The sequence below is a fragment of the Rhodamnia argentea genome, chromosome 2, assembly GCF_020921035.1.
Source record: "Rhodamnia argentea isolate NSW1041297 chromosome 2, ASM2092103v1, whole genome shotgun sequence".
In the NCBI taxonomy this organism is placed as follows: domain Eukaryota; kingdom Viridiplantae; phylum Streptophyta; class Magnoliopsida; order Myrtales; family Myrtaceae; genus Rhodamnia; species Rhodamnia argentea.
The window spans coordinates 5,543,346-5,565,853 of record NC_063151.1 but is presented as its reverse complement, the minus strand read 5'-3'; the positions used below and the strand labels follow the sequence as shown (position 1 = coordinate 5,565,853).

The 22,508-nt window shown below is 40.9% G+C and overlaps 3 protein-coding genes across 4 annotated transcripts; 2 read left to right on the top strand and 1 right to left on the bottom strand.

Annotated features, from left to right (window-relative positions):
* The first annotated feature begins 4,935 nt into the window (after positions 1–4,935).
* On the top strand, positions 4,936–6,941 carry LOC115749940 (protein DESIGUAL 3-like). Its single transcript, XM_030686990.2, has 4 exons — positions 4,936–4,982; positions 5,063–5,161; positions 5,254–5,456; positions 6,659–6,941. The coding sequence occupies exons 2-4, from the start codon at positions 5,066–5,068 to the stop codon at positions 6,870–6,872; spliced, it is 513 nt and encodes a 170-aa protein (XP_030542850.1). The 5' UTR covers positions 4,936–4,982; positions 5,063–5,065; the 3' UTR covers positions 6,873–6,941.
* A 4,398-nt stretch (positions 6,942–11,339) lies between these two features.
* LOC115750012 (probable histone H2A.1) lies at positions 11,340–12,270 on the top strand. The gene is made up of 2 exons (XM_030687100.2): positions 11,340–11,627; positions 11,820–12,270. The coding sequence occupies exons 1-2, from the start codon at positions 11,439–11,441 to the stop codon at positions 12,030–12,032; spliced, it is 402 nt and encodes a 133-aa protein (XP_030542960.1). The 5' UTR covers positions 11,340–11,438; the 3' UTR covers positions 12,033–12,270.
* Positions 12,271–13,207: 937 nt separating this feature from the next.
* Positions 13,208–20,166, bottom strand: LOC115749971 (formin-like protein 5). 2 transcript variants are annotated; one of them, XM_030687026.2, is made up of 7 exons: positions 19,337–20,166; positions 17,701–18,409; positions 16,904–17,606; positions 16,603–16,805; positions 15,577–15,812; positions 13,775–14,637; positions 13,208–13,673 (listed from the first exon to the last, which is right to left on the bottom strand). In XM_030687026.2, exons 1-6 carry the CDS (start codon positions 19,514–19,516, stop codon positions 13,795–13,797), a joined length of 2,874 nt encoding a protein of 957 aa, XP_030542886.1. In that variant the 5' UTR covers positions 19,517–20,166; the 3' UTR covers positions 13,208–13,673; positions 13,775–13,794. The 2 variants fall into 2 exon arrangements, with proteins under 2 accessions (XP_030542886.1, XP_030542887.1); XM_030687027.2 differs by having other exon boundaries at positions 13,208–13,676; positions 13,780–14,637.
* Positions 20,167–22,508: the final 2,342 nt, after the last annotated feature.

Genomic DNA, 22,508 nt, shown 5'->3' with positions numbered 1-22,508 from the left:
TTGTAGATCCCTCTTGATGAAAAGATAGAAAAATATATGCTATGTTTCCCAAATTCATGTAAAAAACAAGTCTGCAATGAACATTTTAAGAATTAATACCGCGCGAATGACACTGCATTGACATTAACGTGATGACAACTCCGATAGAGCCAATGACACAAAGGAAAAGTTCTTTCCCAAATAAATGTTCAAGTAATATCGCAAAACTTGTTTCCCGTCACTTAAAATTAATTAAGATAATCATAACACGATTATTAAAATCCTCCAAAATTTATAAAATTTCATTTATGTTGTTCATATTCGACAATATTTAAACTTATCTTGTCAAACTGAATTGAAAATTATTATTTTTTTAAGTTCTTATTTTTCTTCACGAGGGAAAGTTTGTGCCGTTTTGCCATTTGACATATTAATTGTACATCACGAAAATGTAGGAACGTCAGTGTCCATCCAAGATCTCATGACCCAATTTGATGAGAAGCATGCCATAATGATACGCGCGTGAAAAAGAAAACAGTTGGGAATATTTTGGACTCTAGCTTCTTCGCCATCACATGTCATATATGTTATCCTAAAAAATAGTTGGAGTCACGTTCAAGAGCCATTCGTATCGAATTCCATCGCCTTTTTTGTCCTTCCGAAACTTGATTACGAAAGAGAGAAAGAGATGGTTCGTATCTAATTTAAGGGAGATGCATGTGTGACTCGTATTAGAGAATTTCTACGCTGGAGAATTGAAATGGTATAAAGCAATCGATTATCAAAGTTGACTCATGATATATCAATTTGTATTTTTTAGCTAGTTGGGTCCTACTGAATATATTGACGGATTCATATTTGGACTCCCTGCTCTACTGTCTACATTCATAACTGTACGAAAAGTGGAAATTAAACTGGTGGTGTGTAGAGCGCGAGGACATCACATTCATGAACTTCAAACTTCAAAGAAGGAATCAAGTTCTCTCTCTTTATGCTTCACATCTATGAAAGGACAGTTTAGTCATCCCAATTGCTGCTTTTCTTATGTATGATGGCGAAAGTACAAAGGAAAGCACTAACATTGGAATTGGTTGGATGCGAGCGTGCTGTATGATTGCTTTTATCACCGATGCTCCGTTTACTTCGTGAAAGATGAATTATTCGACACATATTTTCTTAAAAATATCAATTATATTGCTCACAAAATCAATAAAAGAAAAAAAAAATTCATTATTTACAAAAATATTTAGACATAAATTATTGTCGATAATGAAGAACTTTTTTTGGGCAATTATTCCAAACAATACAAACAATCATTTTCGAAAACATATTTTTTAAATATCCATTTTTCGTGAAACAAATAGAGCCATAGCTTTCAGCAATTTTGGGAGCTTGTTTTCCCCCTAATTTACACTTGATAGTATTAAACTGTTGTCATTGGAGATTTAAAAATTATGTGAGTGGCAGCAATAGGGGTGAACTGTGTGAGTGAAAGGAGCATTTCATAAGTTAGTGTGTCGAAATCATAGCTATGAAATGATTATAATTGAGTAACATGGAGTTGCCCAAGTGATGTTGTCAAACTGCAGTGTCCTCACCACTTTAAAAGGCCTAGAAAGCCATGTGGCCTATTTTATTTCTCTAATAACTAAGATTTATAGCTAAGTAAGCATTGCTCTTAATCCCTCTCAAAATTATGCTCCTCAATACAGATTAGTCAAGCACTCGTAAGAGATCACAACATCTAGGATTCAATATATCCTATGGTTTTGGAGAACTTAAAACGTCATAGACAATCATCATAAGAATAAGATAAGATAAGGTACGAAAGCGCTACGTCCTAAAAAGATTGGAATTGTGCCATTCGGGTAGTCTGAAACAGAAACAAAAACAAAAAATTACTTTTTAACTGGAAATGATTGGGGATGATTTAAAATGTTGGTTGGAAACGAACTTGGGTTGTTGAACCAATGAGAGGCATGTCTCCAATGCCAGAAGTCCCCCATCACCAATCAAATTAGGAAAGCAGTGAGACCGCTTACGCGAGCAAGGGATGATTGAATAGTTAGAAAATCTTGAACATGAACAAGGGTAGGAGTGATTACTGATTCAATCACACCGTAGACTTTCACAGCTACTATCACTCTACGAACGGGTATTCATCCCGGATTTCCTAGGCAAAGAAAGTCAAGCGGGATCGGATTTAGTTCCCTTTCTAGCGGCAGTTCCTAATTCAATTGTAAGGGGTACTCTTGATCCAATTCCACCAAACCCGAAAACAATTCCAGAGGAGAGCTTACATTCGAGTCCTTTTCTTTATATATGATGTCACTTCTTTCCCTTGCTTTTAGTGAAGTTCCGAGCCTGAGTTCAATCCCAAAACCAAAAGTCCATCCCAGCTGTCAACGTATTTTTTTTTTTTTTCAAGGGTTCATGGTATTCCACATTAAAAATAAAAGTCTTGACTTTAAACTCTAAAAGCTTTTAAAAAGTCAGAAGAGAAGTAAAAGAAAAGATCAGGCAATCATGAACGAGGGGCCATCAACTCATTTCGTTCCCCTATTTTTGGGCATGGTAGGCCCAACAGGCCTTGATGAACTGGGCAAGGCCCAAAAATTAATGGGCACTTGAGGCTCGAGCAGTAGTAGGCCATGTAGCAGCAAGATCTCCCAGCAATTCCACGCCTACCGGACCTTGCCCGTACGGCCACTTCCAGCTCATTTACTCAATGCGTTGTCTTATATGGTGGATGGTTCCGAGGCTTTAAGGCTTTAAGGCAAAACCAGAGGCCTCATCGTTATTCAGCACTGATGATAAAAGCAAAAGGTGTGGCTGATTGGTGGTGAAAACATGGATATAGAATTTTTGGGAAAAATTATCAAGAAAAAAATACTAAACTTATTATAATTGTATCAATTTAGACATAAATCATTTTTTTTTTTTGCAAATTGAGTCCTAAATCTTTTCTATTTATACCAATTTAGTTCATCCCGCCAATTTTGGCCGGAATTGCGAATGTGAATGTTGGCCATCCCACGTGACGCAGACGGGGTTAACGTGGATGTTTTTTAATAATATTTAATATTTTACGAACTTTATGTTTATATTTTCTTTTCTTTTTTTTTTGCTTTCCTTCTTTCTTTTTCCTTTAGCCGGTCGCCCAACCTCGAGGACCGGCCAGAGACGAGGGCCGGCAGCGTCGACCTCGCCGGCCTCTGGCAAGCGTGCTTCCGCTAGCCCTCACCTTTAGCCGGTCAGGAAGACGGAGGAAGGGAAAAAACAAAGAAAGAAATAAATAAATAATAAAAATAAATAAATTGAACCGAAAAAAGGTTTAGGATTGAATTGACACAATTGCAATAAGTTTAAGACTTTTTATGCAGTTACTCCAAAACTTGTAGAGATGATCTGTGGGATCTTAGCTCGAACAATCTCCATGACAGCGAGCAAGCTGCTCTGTGCATGTGCGTTTGGTTAGTTCACCCGTGAGGTGATGGACACGGCCCCGAGGTCATTTGGGGTGAAAGATGCTGTAAACCAAACAAGGACTTTGCTGCAATCTAATTTAAGCATTCGCTTCGATCTGGCTGGACTACTCGCCACAGCCTGCGGTTGAAAATTTACCGTGCTGTCTCACTGTTGGGTCAAGAAAATTGCACCTTTCTGGTTGAGCTAATGCTTGGGACTGATCATTGGTTTGTTGTTCGTTCATGTTGAGAGAGCAGATCATCCCATACAGAGTCTGGAAAGCAATGATGCTCAACCCAGAAAAGTTCAGTCACTGTAAAAGATGAACAAACAAACAAACAAACAAAAAAGCAACGTGAAGAATCCAATAGCATCATCAAAAGGAAGAAAGTGAAAAAAAAAAAAAAACAGGTTCAAAGATCACTTAAAAGAAAGCTCTTGTTTCGACTTTTCCTCGACATGCAGTACCTAAAAGTCTTTCAAAATGTACGAACTTTAACAAATCTCGTGTATACATTGTATATGAACGGGAAAGGGAATGAGTGACTTTTTGCATGTGAGAAAAAGCAAAACCGAGAACACTGTAAATCCCACGAAAAGAGTCTGATTCGGCGGGGAAGACGATGGACATGATTGCACTGAACACAGATTTGTTTGGACAAAAAGTTGATCTCCTGAGTCCATCGCCATACGAGGTCATTCCGGAAAAAGGGAAAAAAGAAGAAGAAATAAACCAGACAAGAGAGGGCCGGTCATGATCGAGATTCGTGACTTTACCCTTTTGTTGTTACTTCGATTCGTCGTTAGATCTGTCAAATGGATGTGTCAGATTTGAGTCACGTCGGATTATAAATAATTCGATCCAAATCAACCCTTTAAATTGTCTATAATCCATTTATGCCTAGTGTAAATTTCTCGACCCATACCCGATCAATCCATATTGCTAAAACACTTCTATATTTAACACAATTTAGGAAAAATGTTTCTTATGATTTTTAGAAAAATTATATTGATAAAACCCTCCCACGCAATACAAACATAATGGATATTTTTTTCGTAATTTTTTTTAAATTGATTCTTTTTGTATTTTCATAATTTTATTCTATTTTTTTTTTCTTCTACAACCTACGGTGGTGACCGGTCAATGAACGACCGGTGATCGATCGACAACCCGCGACTGGCAGCAGGCAACGATCTGCCGGAGACCCTACCGGATCTTGTAAATGAAAAAATAAAATAAAATAAAAAGTAAAAAAAATAAAAAATAAAGAATAAAAAAATTATTGATGACTCACTTAAGATAGTTAGATAATTCATTTATTACTCATTTAAAATCCATTTAAAACCTATTAAGTTATTAAGTAATTCAATTATGATCCACTTAAGCTTGTTCTTAAAATTAAATGCAACCCGTTTATGACCCGCACTATTTAATATGTGTTAATATATGAGCTTTAGACCATTTCGCCAACCTCTGCTCACAGTGTCTCCTCACGTGAAACTCGCCGGCATAAGTCCCTCTGAAAGGTCCCACTGTAGCTCCCTTTCCTTCTTCTTCTTCTTCTTCTTCTTCATCTTCTTCAAGAAACTCATTTTCTTGATTTGGAGCAGCAAGGAGATGGCCAATGTGAGAGCATTTGTTTGCCTCTTGGTCGTCGCCATGGACATACTCGCTGGAGTTCTTGCTATTGAAGCAGAAGCTGCCAAGAACAAGGTACGGTACAGATACACTCACTTCCTCTTTACTGTATGTGGGTGCGTTTTTGGCGTCCCCAGTTCGACTAAGATCGTGTGATGAAAAAGCAGGTGCAAAAGAGCAGTAAGAGTTTGGCGTGCAAAGAGCTGAGGAGCCACGCGTTCGAGCTTGCGCTGGCGGCGACGGTGCTTCTCGCTCTCGCCCACGTCGCCTCGAACTTGCTCGGAGGGTGCATCTGCATTTGCTCCATGGACGAGCTCGAGAAGTCCACCTCCAACACGCAGCTCTGGTTCGCTTGCCTCATCGCCTCCTGGTACGTCCGAATCAAACTCCCACGTTCCTTCTTTGACCTTTCTTGTCTTTGCTACTTCGTCCCCAGTGTATAGGTTGAGGTTCTGACCAGCGCACTTGGTTGAGCTCTCGATATGTTGGCTCTACTCGAAATTTACCATTCAACGCTTTGAATTGCTTAATCCTTGAGGTCCAGCCAACGATTTTTTCATTGCACGGCTGTCGAGGGTAACCCGAAACCAGTTCGAGGCCGAGCTGAACCGAACCGGCTCGAACTTGAATCTAATGGTTCCTATGGCTCGATTTGATTCAAGACAATTTCGAAAAGTTATAAAAGGTTCAACACTCTGTGCCGAAATTGTTTCCGGAGAACTCGAGAATTGAATTATATCTCCTATATTTTCTTTCATTTATATCGAAAGCGACCTACCTCGTCTAGCTTAGATTTTTATTTTTTGGCCTTCATGGCTATGATTTTCGTATCGAAAACAAAGTATCAGTTCCTTTCACACATATGTGGGGGAAAATTACCAAAATATCCTAAACGTATCGGAATTATGCCAATTCAATCCTAAACTTTTTTTTTCCTATCAATCGAGTACTAAAATTTTGCAATTATATCAATTCAGTCCATTTGACCGACTGACACTAATGTGGACCATTTTAAATAAAATTTTAATATTTTTTCGATTTTTTATTTTTAAATAATTTTTTTATTTTTCTTTCTTTCTTTTTTTGTTAGGACCAAAGGACTTAACTTGACTAATTTGACAATTTTTATATCGAAAGCGACCTATCTCGTCTAGCTTAGATTTTTATTTTTTGGCCATCATAGCTATGATTTTCGTATGGAAAACAAAGTATCACTTCCTTTCACACATATATGGGGGAAAATTACCAAAATATCCTAAACGTATCGGAATTGTGCTAATTCAGTCCTAAACTTTTTTTTTCGGTCAACTGACTCCTAAAAATTTCGCAATTATGTCAATTCAGTTCATTTGGCCGACTGATACTAACGTGAACCATTTCAAATAAAATTTTAATATTTTTTGATTTTTTTTAAATAATTTTTTTTGCTTTTTCCTCTTTCTTTTTTTGTTAAGGCCAAAGATCTTTAAAGATCTCCCTACGAGATTATACAGTCTTTTATTTTTGGGCCTGAGTTGACTTTTACTTTCGAGCTCTGTAATCAAGCTCTAAGTACTGTTGCCAAACCGACAGGATCATCGCCGCCGTTGGATTCCCGATGCTGGTCTTCGGCATGTTAGAGAACTCCAAATTGCAAGAATCGTGCAGGTTCTCGCATCCCCATTTCCTGTCGATCGGCGGGGCTCTATGCTTTGTTCATGGCCTCTTGTGTGTAATTCTTTACGTCTCGTCGGTCGTCAGCTTCGAGAGAGACGAAGCCGGCGAAGTCGAAGCTCGCCCTCGATAGAAAACAGGACGTTTAAACAAGCCGGTCATATTCGAGAACCCACGAGAAATATGACGTGTCATTTTGCAAATCATTTTTCTCTCGAATAATTCTGGCTATGTTTTGTAATTAGTGTCATTGCCGTTTTTCATAGAAGCAGACCTTTGCTTGGTAATAGGGGTTGTAAGCTGAAGGCCCGCGATCCAAATGGGCCGACCGTAAATATGACCGAGCTACTTAGATGCAAACCCAAGGCCCACCGTAGAGTTGACCACCGAGTTGAGTTGTTTTACGTTGGTCAAGTGATGTACCTCATCTTGTCTAAATGGACTAAACAAAATGCGTCCTAAGACATGTCCAACTCGCCAAATTTGATAGCTCGCAGCAGGACATGCTTTTTACGTAAGAACTAGAGGTGATCACTGGTCTTAATAGCCGGTTGAGCCCATTCAAGCCTATCAAGATTTGAACTACAAACACACAGATGTTTATTTCGGGGAGATTTGCCCGATTAGCAAGCGAATTGGGATAAGATACTTTAGGCACGATCTTGTGTTCGATCTGTTGATGGGTCAATTGAGAACTAGATTTGATCAAGAGGAGAAAATCATCTAAAAAGTTCTTAATTCGATTATAAACCTTTCAATTTTGCTAACTGAGTTATAATCATCTTCACATTTTGTCAATTGAGCTCATCCGATCAATTTTAGCTCGAAATCATCGACATAGACACCAATAGTGCCACGTAGGACAGGCGACACTAGCTTGGACAATTTTTTTAAATTTTCTTTATTTATTTTCTTTTCTTTTATTACCAAGTACCGTCACCGGTCACAATTGACTAAAATGGGCTGGATTGACTCAATTGATAAGACGTGAAGATGATTATGACTCTATTATCAAATACATGCTTCTTTTAAAATGGACGGCTTGGGCAATTCTTTAGATTCGATCACCTCATTGCCAAGAAAATATCGACAAATTTTCTTTCCTTCGCTTGAGGATTTCGTCGCTTGCGTTTAACAATATGACTAGAGGTGGCAAAGAAGGTTGGGTCTACTCACCCATTTTGCCACTCTACTTACCAGGTTGGGTTTTAAATGGCTCAATCAAATTTTATGAGTGAATTGAAAAGAGTCATAAAAATTTAACCAAATGTAAAAGTGAGTCCAAATGAATTTAATTCTTTTGGTCAAAAAATGAATTTAATTCATATCCATATTTTAACTCGTTTTAATTGAGCTGCGTACTATTTATTAGTCATTGGGGCTCCATGTCATGGAGGTATTTAAGCTCGAAATACCGTGAACCATCCGAAAAGAACAAACATCTCTATTGAATTCTCTAGAATATTTTTAGAACAGCCAATCTTGTAAATGTACTATATTCTAGAGAGTTCTTGTAAATGCGGTTGGTTGCTAGGGAGGTGTAATGTAATTGGTGGATGGGGAGGTGTTGTAATTGATGGAGTTTTTGCATATATAGGGGTTATCTCCCCTTCACTTGTATCATTTCACAAGTTAATACAATTCAGATCTTCTCTCTATAAAGTTTCTCTCTCTACGATCCTTGTAAGTGTGAATAGGTGAGAAAGACTGTTTTAAGAAGAAGTTCCTAAGGCCACATGGGTAAGGGAATCGGCGCATGACATAAGAAACACTAGATCGACGTTGAGGAATGATGTGGAAGGGCCACCGAGCAATCAACCGTCAAGGCAAAGAGGAACCATGAGGGTTCGAGGGATATGGTGCATGAGGTGGAGACTCGTGTGGCGAAATTGAATATCACCATAGGGGGCGTGGTTGAGGACTTGTTTGACAGAGTCCAAGGGCTTGAGGCTGGAAAGGGGGAGTTCCAAGCCGAGGTGCATGAGCTCAAATCCAATATGTAAGAGTTTCGTGGATGTGAGATATTGTGGAATCATTCCAACTATTCTAAAAGCTTAAATATTATGGATATCATAACTAATATAAATATAACAATTTTAAACCAGCCTATGCAGTGGATTCCAAGTAGCATCAACCCACCAGCCATGCACTAAGGGGCTCTTGTTGTGGAGCGCTCCGTTGAAGAGAAGAGCTTGATGGAACCGACCACGGTCTCTTATTTATTTATTTATTTTTTTTGGACATTGAAGGGATTGATGGTTATGATCAAATGAGAACATACAACACATGAATATTTTCTCTGGCCGTCCTCTTGTGTAGCAGTTTCTTCTACAACCAGATGGGGGATTGATGAAGATGCACTGGATCAACTATCTCTTTTTATTCAGATGACCAACCGTATTAGTATGAAAGTGTTTGGGGGAGTAATGCTTTTGGGTTGGGAGAGTTCTCTCCTGTATTTGTTTGGCTTATGAGAGACTTCTATTTAAATTTAGTGGAAGATAATAGGAGAATAACATTACATCACTAACTGGAACTTTCTTTGAGGCCAGTTCAAGGTACTTAAAGAGATATAGCTGTCAAGAATGAGATTCAAGACTCTATTCGAGCTCTATTTCCATATAGAGAAGATTTCACCCTTGTGCGACCTTTTAATAATGAAAATGATCTCTAGCGACTCGATCAAATATAAATGGATAAATTGAGGCTTGAGTTTATGTCTGGGTTGGAGGCCTTGATTGATAGATTGTATCTTAATCTGAATCCGAATAATCACACGGATAATAGAAAAATAGATGACGCACGGTTTACTCGGGTTCTTCCTAGAATAAGATTACGTCATGCAAAAAGATTTCAATATGATTTAGATTTATAGCCGCACAATTCGTTACAATGATTTCTCATACGAACACAATATATATGACCTAAAAATGGGTCCAAAACCTAAGCCTATCCAAAATCCCTTTTATCCCACAATAAACGGGCCAACTTAAACACAAACCCAAACCCGTTATTGTTTCGGGGGCGTTGCCCCCAAACCCCCGCCCGCTCACCGGCGAGTAGGGCGGTCATCCGCTCATCGATGAGCGAAACCCCCGCCCACCGATCGGGCGGCGGGATCCCCGTTTCGGGAGCGTTGTCTCCGAATTCCCGCATTCGTATAATGTGCGGTGCCTACAGTACCACCTTCATGGCATATTGTTGAAGAAGCGGTGTGTCGTAGAGCTTATGATTTGGCTACTAAGGTTCACATGTCTACTTTTGACGATCTAAGCCATCGGAGGAAGTTGGCATGAGGGAGGCTCACGAGGAAGCAATACAAAAATCATTAGCTGTATTCATTTGTATCATCTCACATGTTAATACAATCTATACTTCTCTCTTCAGAGTTTTTCTCTCTACGATCCTTGTGAATGCAAGTGTCTGAGAAAGGTTGATTTAAGAAGAAATTCTTAAGGCTGCACGAATATGAAAACGCTAGATCGATCGGTCCATGACATCAACATGTCGTAGAATTTTCCTTAACTGATTTCTTTTCAAATTAAATTTGTGCATAACTTCACATTCACTATTTCCTTTTTTCTTTTGATTTTTTTTTATCTTTTATTATTGGATCATTTTACTTAATTTGATTTTTCTCATGTAGTAGAATTGCTGCAACTTTTTAAAGAATCATTTCTAATTTTATTTTTTAGTATAACCCTATAACGTACAATGAATTATACTATAAGATTAGGATAAGTCATGAACGAGCATGCATAAATCATCTGGGGCCCAAATGATTAACCTTTACTTCAGTGTTGTGGTTGCGTGAGGCCGGTCACCTCCATGGCCACCGAGTCGAGGCTCGGCTAAGTCAATTCACTTGATCTTCAATGCGAGACGTCAAAGCTCTCGAACGGCTATGGCCATGGCCGAGAGCTTAGATCTCGTGAGACCATGATCGCGAGGAGGAGCTAGAGAGTCGTAAATGAGAAGATAAGGCATAACCGCGAGTAAGAAAAGAGAGAACAAACAATCCATATTGTCGAACCGGGTTTGGATGGAGAAGCGGTTGCCGGCGACGTCGATACGAAGGCTCACCGTCGACTCCATGACGTCGTGAAACAAAGTACACCCTAAAGACTCTTCTAAGATTATCAGCAATTTATCTTTAATTCTTTTACTTTGTCTCCATTGGACAAACTTCACATGCCTTGTATGGTAATATTGACCCAAAATTTCATTTGATTAACCGTTTAGACCGGTCTAAATGTAGCCCACGTCATTTCTCTCCACGGAGAACGCTAATTTCATGCTGACATGGCAACTCTCGCGCGTCTGAGGTAATCGGCACAAGAGACGTAACGTAATCAATAGTTCAATACCTGAAAAGCGGAGGCCATTTCCGTCATTTTGATTCCCGACCCGAACCGGCCTACCCCTGCCCGTCAAGACCTCCTCGCGGAAAACGACCCTGGCCCCTGAAATCGAATCCTCACCGTCCCATTCTTCGGGATCCAACGGTTTTCGCCCTCGATCCGCGTACTTCACCCTCATTGGACCAATTTCAAATCTCTCGCACTATATATATATTCCTCGCCTGGCTGAGATCGCAGCCAAGCCACGTTATATTGCCTCGAAGCGACCTCTCCCCGTCGTTCAACTCCCACTTCGGTGTTCGCAGTTTCGCGATCCAGTCGTGCAATTTGCGGTTGCCATGGCCGGTAGAGGCAAAACCCTAGGTTCGGGAGCGGCGAAGAAAGCTCAGTCTCGCAGCAGCAAGGCCGGGCTGCAGTTCCCGGTGGGTCGTATTGCTCGGTTCCTCAAGGCCGGCAAGTATGCTGAGCGCGTCGGCGCCGGAGCTCCGGTCTACCTCGCCGCCGTCCTCGAGTACCTCGCGGCTGAGGTATGCCTTTGCTGATTTCTAGATTCGGCCTTCGTGCGTTCTTTTTTAGTTTGAGCATTCAATTGATTTCGGAAATCATTCAGGGACAAGTCGGTTAGGTTTTTGGGGATTGTTGGTGAATCCGGTATTGCTGTATCTGGGGTCCAATTTCATGGCCTAAAGGAACTTGATTTGTGGTTTTGGTCTCTGTAGGTTCTGGAATTAGCTGGGAATGCGGCGAGGGACAACAAGAAGACTAGAATCGTGCCGCGCCACATTCAACTCGCGGTGAGGAACGACGAGGAGCTGAGCAAGCTTCTTGGGGACGTGACGATCGCCAACGGAGGCGTCATGCCCAACATCCACAACCTTCTCTTGCCGAAGAAGACCGGGACCTCGAAGTCTGCCGCTGCTGATGATGAATGATCAAAAGTCGAAAGCTTCGAAGACGGCCGTCAGAAGGAGGGGTTCTTAGGTTGCTCCCTTATTTCAATTTAGGTTGTTGTAGGCTTTTTAAACTTTGTCAGTGAGTGAGTTTGTCTGGTAGAATTTGTGTTGGTTAGATTAGGGTGTTGGTGCTTAAGGGGGTTTTTTTACAGATTGTGAATACTTGTTCATCTTCTAGTTTCTTAATACAAGAAATTCTGGAGATTTTTGAGATGCACGTGTTCCTGGTACTTAACAAAGTTCCTCGCAACCTTGTCTCGTTTTTGTCTTTTCCATTGCTTCCTCTTTTATGCATGCATGAGGATTTGGTGACCGAATGTGCTGAGAACTGTTTGGCCGTCACTGGGATGAATTTGCTAAGCAAAGTAAGGTTTGGCTGCTGCGTGTCCAATTGTGGAAAGTGAAGCCATATATAAAGGGTGAGGTAGAATGGGGAATCTAGGGACTCTGCCGATGCTCCGGATTTGAGTTCTGTCGGTTCTTGAATCTGGATTTTATGCCATTTTCAGCTTGTTTTCTACGGCCAACTAGAGCTCCATCTAACATGTGTCCCTGGCTAGTAACTGCCACTCACCATCTACTGTCAGGTCCTGTATTGTCCAGTAACAATCATTCATTCACCCGCTTTTAAGGGAGAGTTTGAAGGGATCCTTAGATAAGAGGGTTTTTCTCACCGTTGATTAGAAACCCTTTTAATTCTTGGGGTGCTACGTTTGATTGTCTATGTTACGACACTTCCTTCAGACGTCTCTCGCATGGGAAGTAATGAACAAAGCCTCTTCTTGAGCAGAGTGCTCAAGTGATCAAGCATTCTCCCGAGGAGAAGCTTTGTTTTTCTTGCTTATTTTGGAACAAGCGAACTAATTGTTGTTATGGGTGGAGTAAAAAGCGGAACTTAATGGCTTATCCTGAACTCCTGGTCAAGTTCCTTCACGTTCCACAGGTCATTGCAGAGGGTAGTTTCAAGCATTCTCCTGAGGAGAAGCTCTATTTTTCTTGCTTATTTGGAACAAACGAACTAATTGTTATCGGGAGAGTAGAAGCGGAATTTAATGGCTTGTCATGAACTCCTGGTCAAGTTCCTTCACGTTCCACTGGTCATTGCAGAGGGGAGTCTCGGGACGAAGGACAAAACACATCTACACAGAGCATCGTTCAGCGTTGAGAAAATTGCATCAAATAGCATCGCAACATTCACATTTTAGAAGTTAAAAAAGCAAGTGAAGATATTCGTGTCACAAAATTGATGCCCATCTTCATTCTATAGGATTATTCCACTCCTATCCTGCTATTAATCTACAAATCATGATTATCGACAAAGCAATTTCCTACAAAGAATGCATATGAGCACGAAGGCACCATTTCTTTCGGTACTTTGGTGAAAAAGTCGGGCAGTTTAAATTCAACTCCACCAGATCGATCTTTTCGTGAGCTCCATTGTCAGTGGTGAAAGTGATTGGTGAGATCCATGTCAATCAGCTGGTTGTGAGCCCATGCAAATCACCTCAAGGGGGTGTGCGTGCAATGGCCTTGAGCTCCAAACAACCTCCCTGAAAGAATAGGCAGCGTCTAGCAGCATTGGTTGGCGTCTCTTCTGCTGAATTTCGCCGTGTCAACCACCTGAATAAAGGCCATGACAAGGCATTTTAAGAAGACAAAGTACAAATGCCTCCCTCGCCATGCAACAAAAATATCAGCTTTAACCAGAAGAACAAGAGTACCTCAGTCCAATGAAACCCCATCAAATTTCATCATCGGAGCTAGAACTATCTACTCGTCGTTCAGCAATCGCAGGGAAAAGTCGCTGGCGCAGATCAGGAGAAGCTGGTTGACGAGAATCTGACAAAGAGCGCACTGTGGGACCCTCTTTCCTCTGTGTTTTCGCTGGCCTCTTTGGCGCATCTCTCACCTCCTTGCAAGTCTTGTCTAACATGATCAGAAAATCCCTAACTATAACAAAAAGTCTTAAACCCTCATCCTTCCCGGCATTTCCGTGAAAGTAGTCGCCTGCGCTTTTCACCAGAGCCATTATCCTCTTCTCTTCCTCTAGCAACCATGTCACATCAATTTCAGCATTCTGCACGAAACTTTTCAGTGTTTGGTTAAATCCACTTTCTTTCTCTTCTGAATTCAAGAAATTGCGGGTCTTCATTAGTGAATGCCCTAATTTGGCAACGCCTCCTGTCAAGCTGTCTGCATCAATACATGCTGCTTTTTTGACGCTTTCAAGTTCACCACTCAAGCCTGAAACTACCTGAAGACCAAGGCCTCGGTAATACTCTTCTGAATCATGGGAGACATCCTCAAGGAGATCATCTGATTTCACACTGGAGAAGCTTTGGCTTTCACTAGCTGCACGAGCAGCTCTTACACCTTCTGATCTTATGATCTCCTGAACCACAAAATGCAGCAGCGTCGTCTTGCCATCGGTTCCTTTCACGTCTGATAATTTCAAAAGTGTGTCCAGCTTAAATGCTTGCGCGCCACCTCGAAATGTTCCAGTGTTCATGCGATTGCCAGTCTTCAGGACAGCTTCAAGCAGCTTGAGAAATAATCGGCTGTTCCGGAGTTCCTTGCATGCAACCTTTCAAGAAAATATACACCTCATTAAGTAGCTAAGCATAATTAGGCAGAAGGTTAAGGACACATCACAAATTACTGTCGGAGATTGGCATCAGCTGAAGTGGTCCATGTGCAAACCGGAGTTCTCTCGTAAACTATGAATGAGGTAGTGTACATGAAATGACCGAGAAAAGACTACTGAAATTCTCCTTCAATTTGTTCTCCCCAGGAACAAGGACCTCTATCTGACTACCTTGTTCTATGGCTGTCCGTTCATCAGATCGACATCAAACAGGGTGAGTGATAGCACCATGAACCACGGATGGACTCTTAGTTAAAGATAATAGGATAGACTGTTACGAATTGACGACAAGAAAGAGCCAACAAGAGGCTTATCCAATGGGCTGGTCGGGGTTTAGCGCTGACTGACTGGGGTTTAACATTGAATGACCCTAAGGTGACACCTAGTAGAAGGAAAAAGAAGAGCGTGATAGAAGTCCCAACATACAATTCATTCCATCATGCTGTTATACACTGAGCAATGATTTGGAAAAAGAGGCTGACTATTTCCCAAAATAGTGAGCTTTCATGTATGGAAGCAGCAACACCTGCTATAGCACATAATCACATCTAGTCACAGTGTAGTTAATCACCAACTGATTAGCAGCAGTATTGTCGAAAGGAGTCAAACAGCAAAAGCATCGTATGAAGAATTGCATTTTTCTTTTAACAGGGTCACTATCCACCCATGGGTTTCGGGTAGTATAACATCAACTACAGGAATGCCTAGGAAAAACCCATCCATTAGCACGAGCACAAAGAATGAACCTAATGTGCAAATCCCATAAAAAGACTGGCATTTTTAACCCCAGAAAATCTATTATTAGATAAGAGTATTACTTTCCTTGAGAACTGCAGCAAACTGGATGAAAAGGTCAGATTCAGACGTCTACTAACGTACCTCTAAGGTTGCAAAGGACTCCTTAGCTATGGAAACTTCCTCTTGTAGAGTACTCATGAAAAGCAACGCCTCCATACGTTTAAAAGCAAATGGAATGTCAACAAGAGCTTTCAGGAACCGATCAGCAGGACCAAGTTGAGAGAGTTCACCACTGTATAATCTGAGCTTCAGTTCTTCATCCGTTGTAGGAGCCATCTTCAACAAACTCTGAAGGAACTCGACTGGAAGCTCATTGCCTGGTCCAAAGAGAGTTTAGGACATGATTTTAGTGCAAGTGAACGTAACACTCAAAATAAACTACAAGACATTAGTCAAATGATGCCGAAAAAGTAACACGTCTGCCTGAACATATCATTAAATTGGATCGCTATCCAATATGGTGGCTCAGCTTTTTTGAGAAATGCCGATGCAGACATCAATCAAAAGGTTAGCAAAAAAAGATACCTTTGCATAACTGTTAATTCATTTTTCTTTACCAAATTCAGGGCATACAAACATGATAGAACTGGAAGCTTCGAATCGCTTCGACCATCTCAGAAATATTACCAGGATCTCAATAACGTGACAGCAAATCAACATTTACAGCTACTGAGAATTGAAGAGACTGTAAAGGAGGAGATCAAAGCAATTTAGCTAATCATGAACAAGGAAAAAAGAAAACATAAATCTCCCATTCCAAGTCAAAGATGACATTCTGAGGTAACCAATTCCGCATTTGACAGGAAAAATAAGGATTGCGCTGTCATAGGCTTTTCTGATAGATCAGGAGAATGTCAACCGTCAACTTTAGTCCTCAAGGGCAAAACAGAATTGTGGCAATTGTTTCACAAGTTGATTAAACAGAAATGAAACAAAAGGAGATAAACTGACAACGTTAAGACTTCTGGTGATCAAATCCATTCTTTACTCTACGCTTACCAAGAGTATCGTCATTTATCACTAGTGCACCAAGATAAACATAATTTACAAGGATGACTATGGCAAAGTGGCATATGAGCTTTTGAAAGTTAGCAAGAGAATGTTCACCTTCATGGAGGGCATCACAGACTTCTTCAATCGTTACATTTAACGCCCGCAAGAGAATGGATAAGTTCTGTGCTTTTTTAGGATCAATGATCTGTTTATACTGATTTGAAGGATCTTGTGAAGAAGACTCTTTCTTGAGTTCATTTTTGTTTTTCTCGGCTGGGGCATATCCAAACAAAGATTCAATCATCTCCTCATTAAACCTGTCCACGAGAGAAAACATAGTCAGCAGCTCATAAGCGATATGTACTTAATAAAAAAAACCATGATGGCATAGTCGGGCACAAGATTCTGCACTTACTGAAATGACCCCGACTTAATCTGATGCCAAACCATTGATTGTTCAGGGTTTGCCATGACCTTATCCCAGAAAAATGGCTTCAACTTGGCTTTTGGGGCATCTTCGTGCTCTGATCCACCCGCATCAGATGTATTTGCACCAGGAAGAGATGGTCGAGGTATTTTCAAACCTCCAGGAGGTTGAGGAGGCCGTGGTGGAGCTGTACCACCCTTTGGAGGTGGTGGGGGTGGTGGACCAGGTTTGGCTCTTGGAAGTCCAGGAGGTGGAGGAGGTGGTCCAGGAGGTTTAGGACCTGCACCCACAGCTGAAGGTCTTACAGTGGGAGGAGCTGGAGGTGGCAGTGGCGGTGGCGGTGGCAGAGCAGATGAAGGAGGAAGGCCTGTCATTCCAGGAGGCTTAGGAGGAGCAGGTGGTTCTGGAGGAAGAGGATCTGCCCTGCCTGGAGGAGGCTTTAGAAAACCAACAGTAGAACCTGCCCTTCCAGGAGGCGGCTTCAATGGAGGCAGTGGCAAGGAGTTCGGACTTAGATTTGCAGCATTGACATTGAGTTCTACTGAAGAGGTCTTGCCTGTGAAGCTATTGCGCACACTGGATTCAACGTTGTAGTTGCTGCTTAAAGATGATGGCTTCTCGTTATGGTATGTCTGTTGACCAGGCTTATCTTCCTTAATTGAACTTCCAAAAGCGTAAGGACTATAAGAACCTGTGAAACATAGTTTTAAGAGGAAATGTGATTATCACGAGTGAACTAACAATTCAGGAGAATAAGCTATCGAGATCCAGTTATTTTCTGTTACCAATGGAGTAGTCACTTAAGCTTAGGCTGAGGAGGGGCCTTTCGTCATTTCGGCCCACGCGAGAGCCAGCTCTGCATACTCGTTGATAGCATAAAAATAAAAGTGCTACAAGAACAAGTGTGACTGATGCTGTGACGACAACAGCAAGAACAACTGTTTTTTTATTATTCCGCTTATTTGATGGCGCACTTGAGCCAGAATCTTTACTTGCTGATGAATTATCATTGGCTGGAGATGGTGAGGTTGAAGCATCAGAGCTGCGAGGAAAAAATGGTGGACTTGGCGATGCACTAGGCTCAGGAGTACTAGGGGACGGTGCTGGACTGGAGGCAGGAGATCCTGATTCAGGTGACGCGGCAGGTGCTGAAGTGATGCTCTGGAGAGACTTGCTAGCCAAATACCTTCTAGAAGAGCCAAGCTCAGAACTCAAGGAACCAATATACTTGGTGTACCAGTTCTTGGAGCCAACATCTTCTCCAGAAACTGGGAACAGAAAGCTATGCTTTCTTAAACATTCTACTAGCCTGTGCTTTGCACGGGGATGGATATCCAAATATTGCTGTATCTTTTCTTTTGCAAATGATTTACATTCTAAAACGAAATCGTTATTATTGCTGGATGCTTCCTGTGGTATACATCCATCAAGTGCTTTGACGACGTCCTTCATCTGAATCAAGTCAGTCCTACAATTGATCAATAATTGCTCCACCTGCCATGTTAATATCAAAAAAATTGAGTGCCCATTTGTAAGGTAGAGCATAAGTTAATGGAAATCAAGATCTAACAGAAGGCAGTCAATATAGGCCTACCTACACCAAACATATTTTCTGCCATCATGTGCCGCCTGTTTTCATAGGATTCACTTTTTCAACCTCAAAGAAAGCCTTTACACTACGAACTAGAAATATCCATCTAGGATAGTTGAGACTAAAATCCGACATGTCATGCAGCATTATTTTTTTCCAGTGGACTTCAACACATTCTCATAACTCAGCAGGATATTTTGCCAAAGGATAAAAATCTGGTAGTATCCCTCCCACAAGAGAATAATGTATGCCCATTACTTTAAAATGTCTACCAAGTATGTAGCATACCAGGCACATTCACCTGAAATTTTATGGTAACCAGTTTTGACCAACAAATCCCCAATGGACAATTATTGCATTCCGTCTAGCATAACACAAGGATGCAGCAGTTTCAACGAGGTAGGAAACAGGTAGCTCCAAATTGAGGAAAGGGATTGGAGCTGCCTGTCCCCAAATAACAGCACAGAATTACTATGAAATCTAAGAGGCAGAGTACTAGTCAAATCTCAAGTAAGTAAAGAGAGCCATCGAAACTCTTAAAGATGCAAAACCAAGTGGGTGATGAATGCTTAGCGCAGTTATTTGACAGTGAAAATCAACCAACTTAGTTTGGACTTGGAGACAGCTTAAGTCATGACCCTATAACTAAACAACCACCATACAATGAAGAAAAGGTGCTAGTGATAATAGAACCTTAACTACCATAGCTAAAGCAACTTGCCAAACCCAGAAGAACATGATTATTTTCTTCGAGACTAAGGATCAAGATTATGAAACGGATAGACATTGCAACTACCAATGGACAGCAATCAAGAGATATAATTCCATACCAAGTCTTCATCTATTTCTCCAGACAGTGGATCTAACCCTTCTCTTTGAGGCACTTCTTCTCCCATCCTTTCCCTTTCTTTCGAGCAATAGACCACAGAAGAGCAAAGCACAGCCACCAAGACGATGAAGACTCCAATTTTCCTCGGACCCATTTTCCCTTGAATTATTCCTTTCGACATATGATGTCCTTCTCATTTGCTTGATGGCTAAAACCGCTCAGCACCTTTATACTTGCATCCCACAATACGCAAGTTCCAATGCAATCTTCACCCGTTGCAGCCTCTCCAACCCGCCAAACTCTCGTATCTACTGATCACGCGACCAAAAATTCTTCAAGCAAGAAAGCATACAGAATCAACCCCCAACAGAACCTAGAGAGCCTAAATTCACCAATCAGTTAGACTGCAATATCATTCCAATCGAACTAACAAACCAAAGAATTTCCGCTCCGCAAGGGGACAAAGTATTGAATCAAATTTCACAAATGAGGGGGGACAAAAGTTCCCGATGCACCGACGATCGGACAACAAGAGCTTCAGCAAAATTACTTCGGACCCAAGAGTCTAAAAAAAAAAAAGCCAGGCCCCAAGATTTCAAATTTGAATCGAATACGAATAGCTCCTTTCCGGGTAACTCCGATTCCGACCGCGGATCTAATCAGAAAATGGGAGACCCAAAAACGTTAGCTGTGAATGCAGGAGCAACGAAGAAGCTGCTGGCCCCTTAAACGGCGAAAAGCAGGATTTTTTCGCGTGGGAAGGCTTCGTGCGAAAGCGGACAAAGGGATTGAGCTGAAATTCTGCATTTTCGGATTTATAATTTCCGGGATTTCACGGGGCACAAGATTCAATCTGAGAAATATGGATGTCTTCGGACCGACGGAAACGCGTGATGGGCCTCGCCTGCAGAATCCCGCCGAGGAAAACGTCGGGACTGTGTCAAGTGGGGTCACCCACGATCCGGTCGGCCAATAGGACGGGAGCGGCCACGTGTCGGTAACCTCGCTTTGAAAATTGGGAGCGGGCCGTGACTTTTCATCCCGGAACGGTCGGCGAATCTTTTCGTTAACCCGATATTTTTATGTCGTCTGTGGAACAGTAAATTAATTCTTATGTGTTCCCAAAATATGACTTTTATTCAATCCGCTCTTAAATTGGCGCCTTTGGTCACATTTAGCTCAATATTAATTTTCCGTCTCGTAGAATTATCCCTAAACTAATTTTCGTCTCTAAAAAAAAAAAAAAAATCTCAAACCGATACCATTAACCCGGATAAACTCTCCTTGAAAATACATTATGTCTAACGTACATGAATTTTTCATATTGGATTTTTCATTTTCCGTCTTATAGTTTTATGCCATGGGCGTTCATATGTATGCATTTACCAAGGTATTGGACGGAATGCTAACAAAGAATAATGGCGTGTTTGTTTAAAAAAGCGAAAGGATTTTTATCTATTTATTTTTCTAGACTTTTCACGCGTTTGGTGTGCTGAAAATGACCAGTTAACGAAAAATCGTTTACGATCAAAGAAAACACGAATGCTTAAAGTTAGACAAATGAATTCCCCAACTTGAAAAAAGGAGAATACAATTTCCTGAAAAATGATTTTTTTTTTTCTTGAAAGCATTTTCTTTCATCATAAAGTTTTTCCCACGACAAAGACCATATATATTTATACATACGCGGGTGACATACATCAGTTCGATCTTTTGTGAGGCAAAAATTAGTTCGGGAACAAATTTGTCGTGGAAGACAGGTCCCGAGGTTTTATGCGCGAGAGGAAACCTAGTTTCGAGGTTAAAAGCGTCGTGAGGATACCGGTTCGAGATTTTTGACGGTATTAACGGCACTGTTCAATTACCGGTATGCAACCGGTCAAGTAATTCAATCGAGAAAAGAAAAGTCAAAATGATTTTGCATAGGGACGATTTGAACTCGCACAAAGCCGTCAAACGAGAATGCCTCCGCCCATTTGGTCCCTTCACTTCTCCTTTCTTCTTTCGAGAATAGATGATTTCTCCCGCAATCATTTGAGAGTTGTCACATCATCTTTCCCCAAATATTAGGCTAATTAAAGTCGCCGAATATCTTTAAGGAGGAAGAATACAAGCACAGGGCCAGCCAGGGAAGGCCTCCATTTCGTCCGATTGTTTAATGCAATTTCGCGTAGCCTTCCGCACGCTGCGCAGAGTGCACAAGCAAGCTCTTATTGACTCTCGTCGCCGGCTTCCTATTCAAAGCCACACCGGCGGCGAGGAATTACTGCGCGATTCGACAGGCCTGAGACTGCCCTTTACTCTCCCCGAGTTTCCATAAAAGCCGACGGCCCGGGACAACACGGTGTTATGAGTCCTTACGAACGAATTGAGTTGAGCCGTGTTGTAAGTCCTTAAGATTGATTTATGTGATGGAGCTAAGGGTGCCAAACGTATCATGTTGCCACACACTTAGGGTCCTATAGTTAGATGTCAAGCTAAAAGGGTCTTGAACAAGTTAGGATTGATACTAAGGGCGCGTTTATCTCACCAAAAACTCCATGAAAAATGAAAATAATTTCAGAAATATGGTTTATTTTTTGTTGTTTGGTAATATGTGACAGAAAATATTTTCTGTTGTTTTATTCTCATTTGAAAAATGATTTCAATCTCGTGACTTTATCTTAGGAAAAGAAGAATTTTTAATTTATATTTTACACTTCATTATTAATTTTTTTCCTTCCTTCTTCCTCCACTGCAAAGGTTGTCGGTGCCTACAAGCGAGCTTGAGCTCCCTTGTGATCGTCGCCATCCGCAGTCGGTCGTAGTGAAGGAAGGAGGAAAAAGAAAGAAATAAAGAAATAAAGAAAGAAAAAGAAACGAAACAATAAAATAAAATACAAAATTGAAATGTTAAAAGATAAAAAAATATTGTATTATCATATAAAAATATTAAAAAAATCGAGAGAAATAAATCCGGAAAGTATTTTTACCTTTTTAGATTTAGAAATTTACTTTATTTATTTACTTTCCGTTGACCAAATTATTTTGAGGGGTGGAAGTTTGAAAAATTAATTATGAAAAAATAATTTTTCTGAAACAAACGCAATCCGAAGTGTTTCACCTGTTTCCTGCTGCCTTCGATGTCTGAAGTTTTTGGTGGGGACTTTGTGGTTGACAGATGGTCTTTTCCT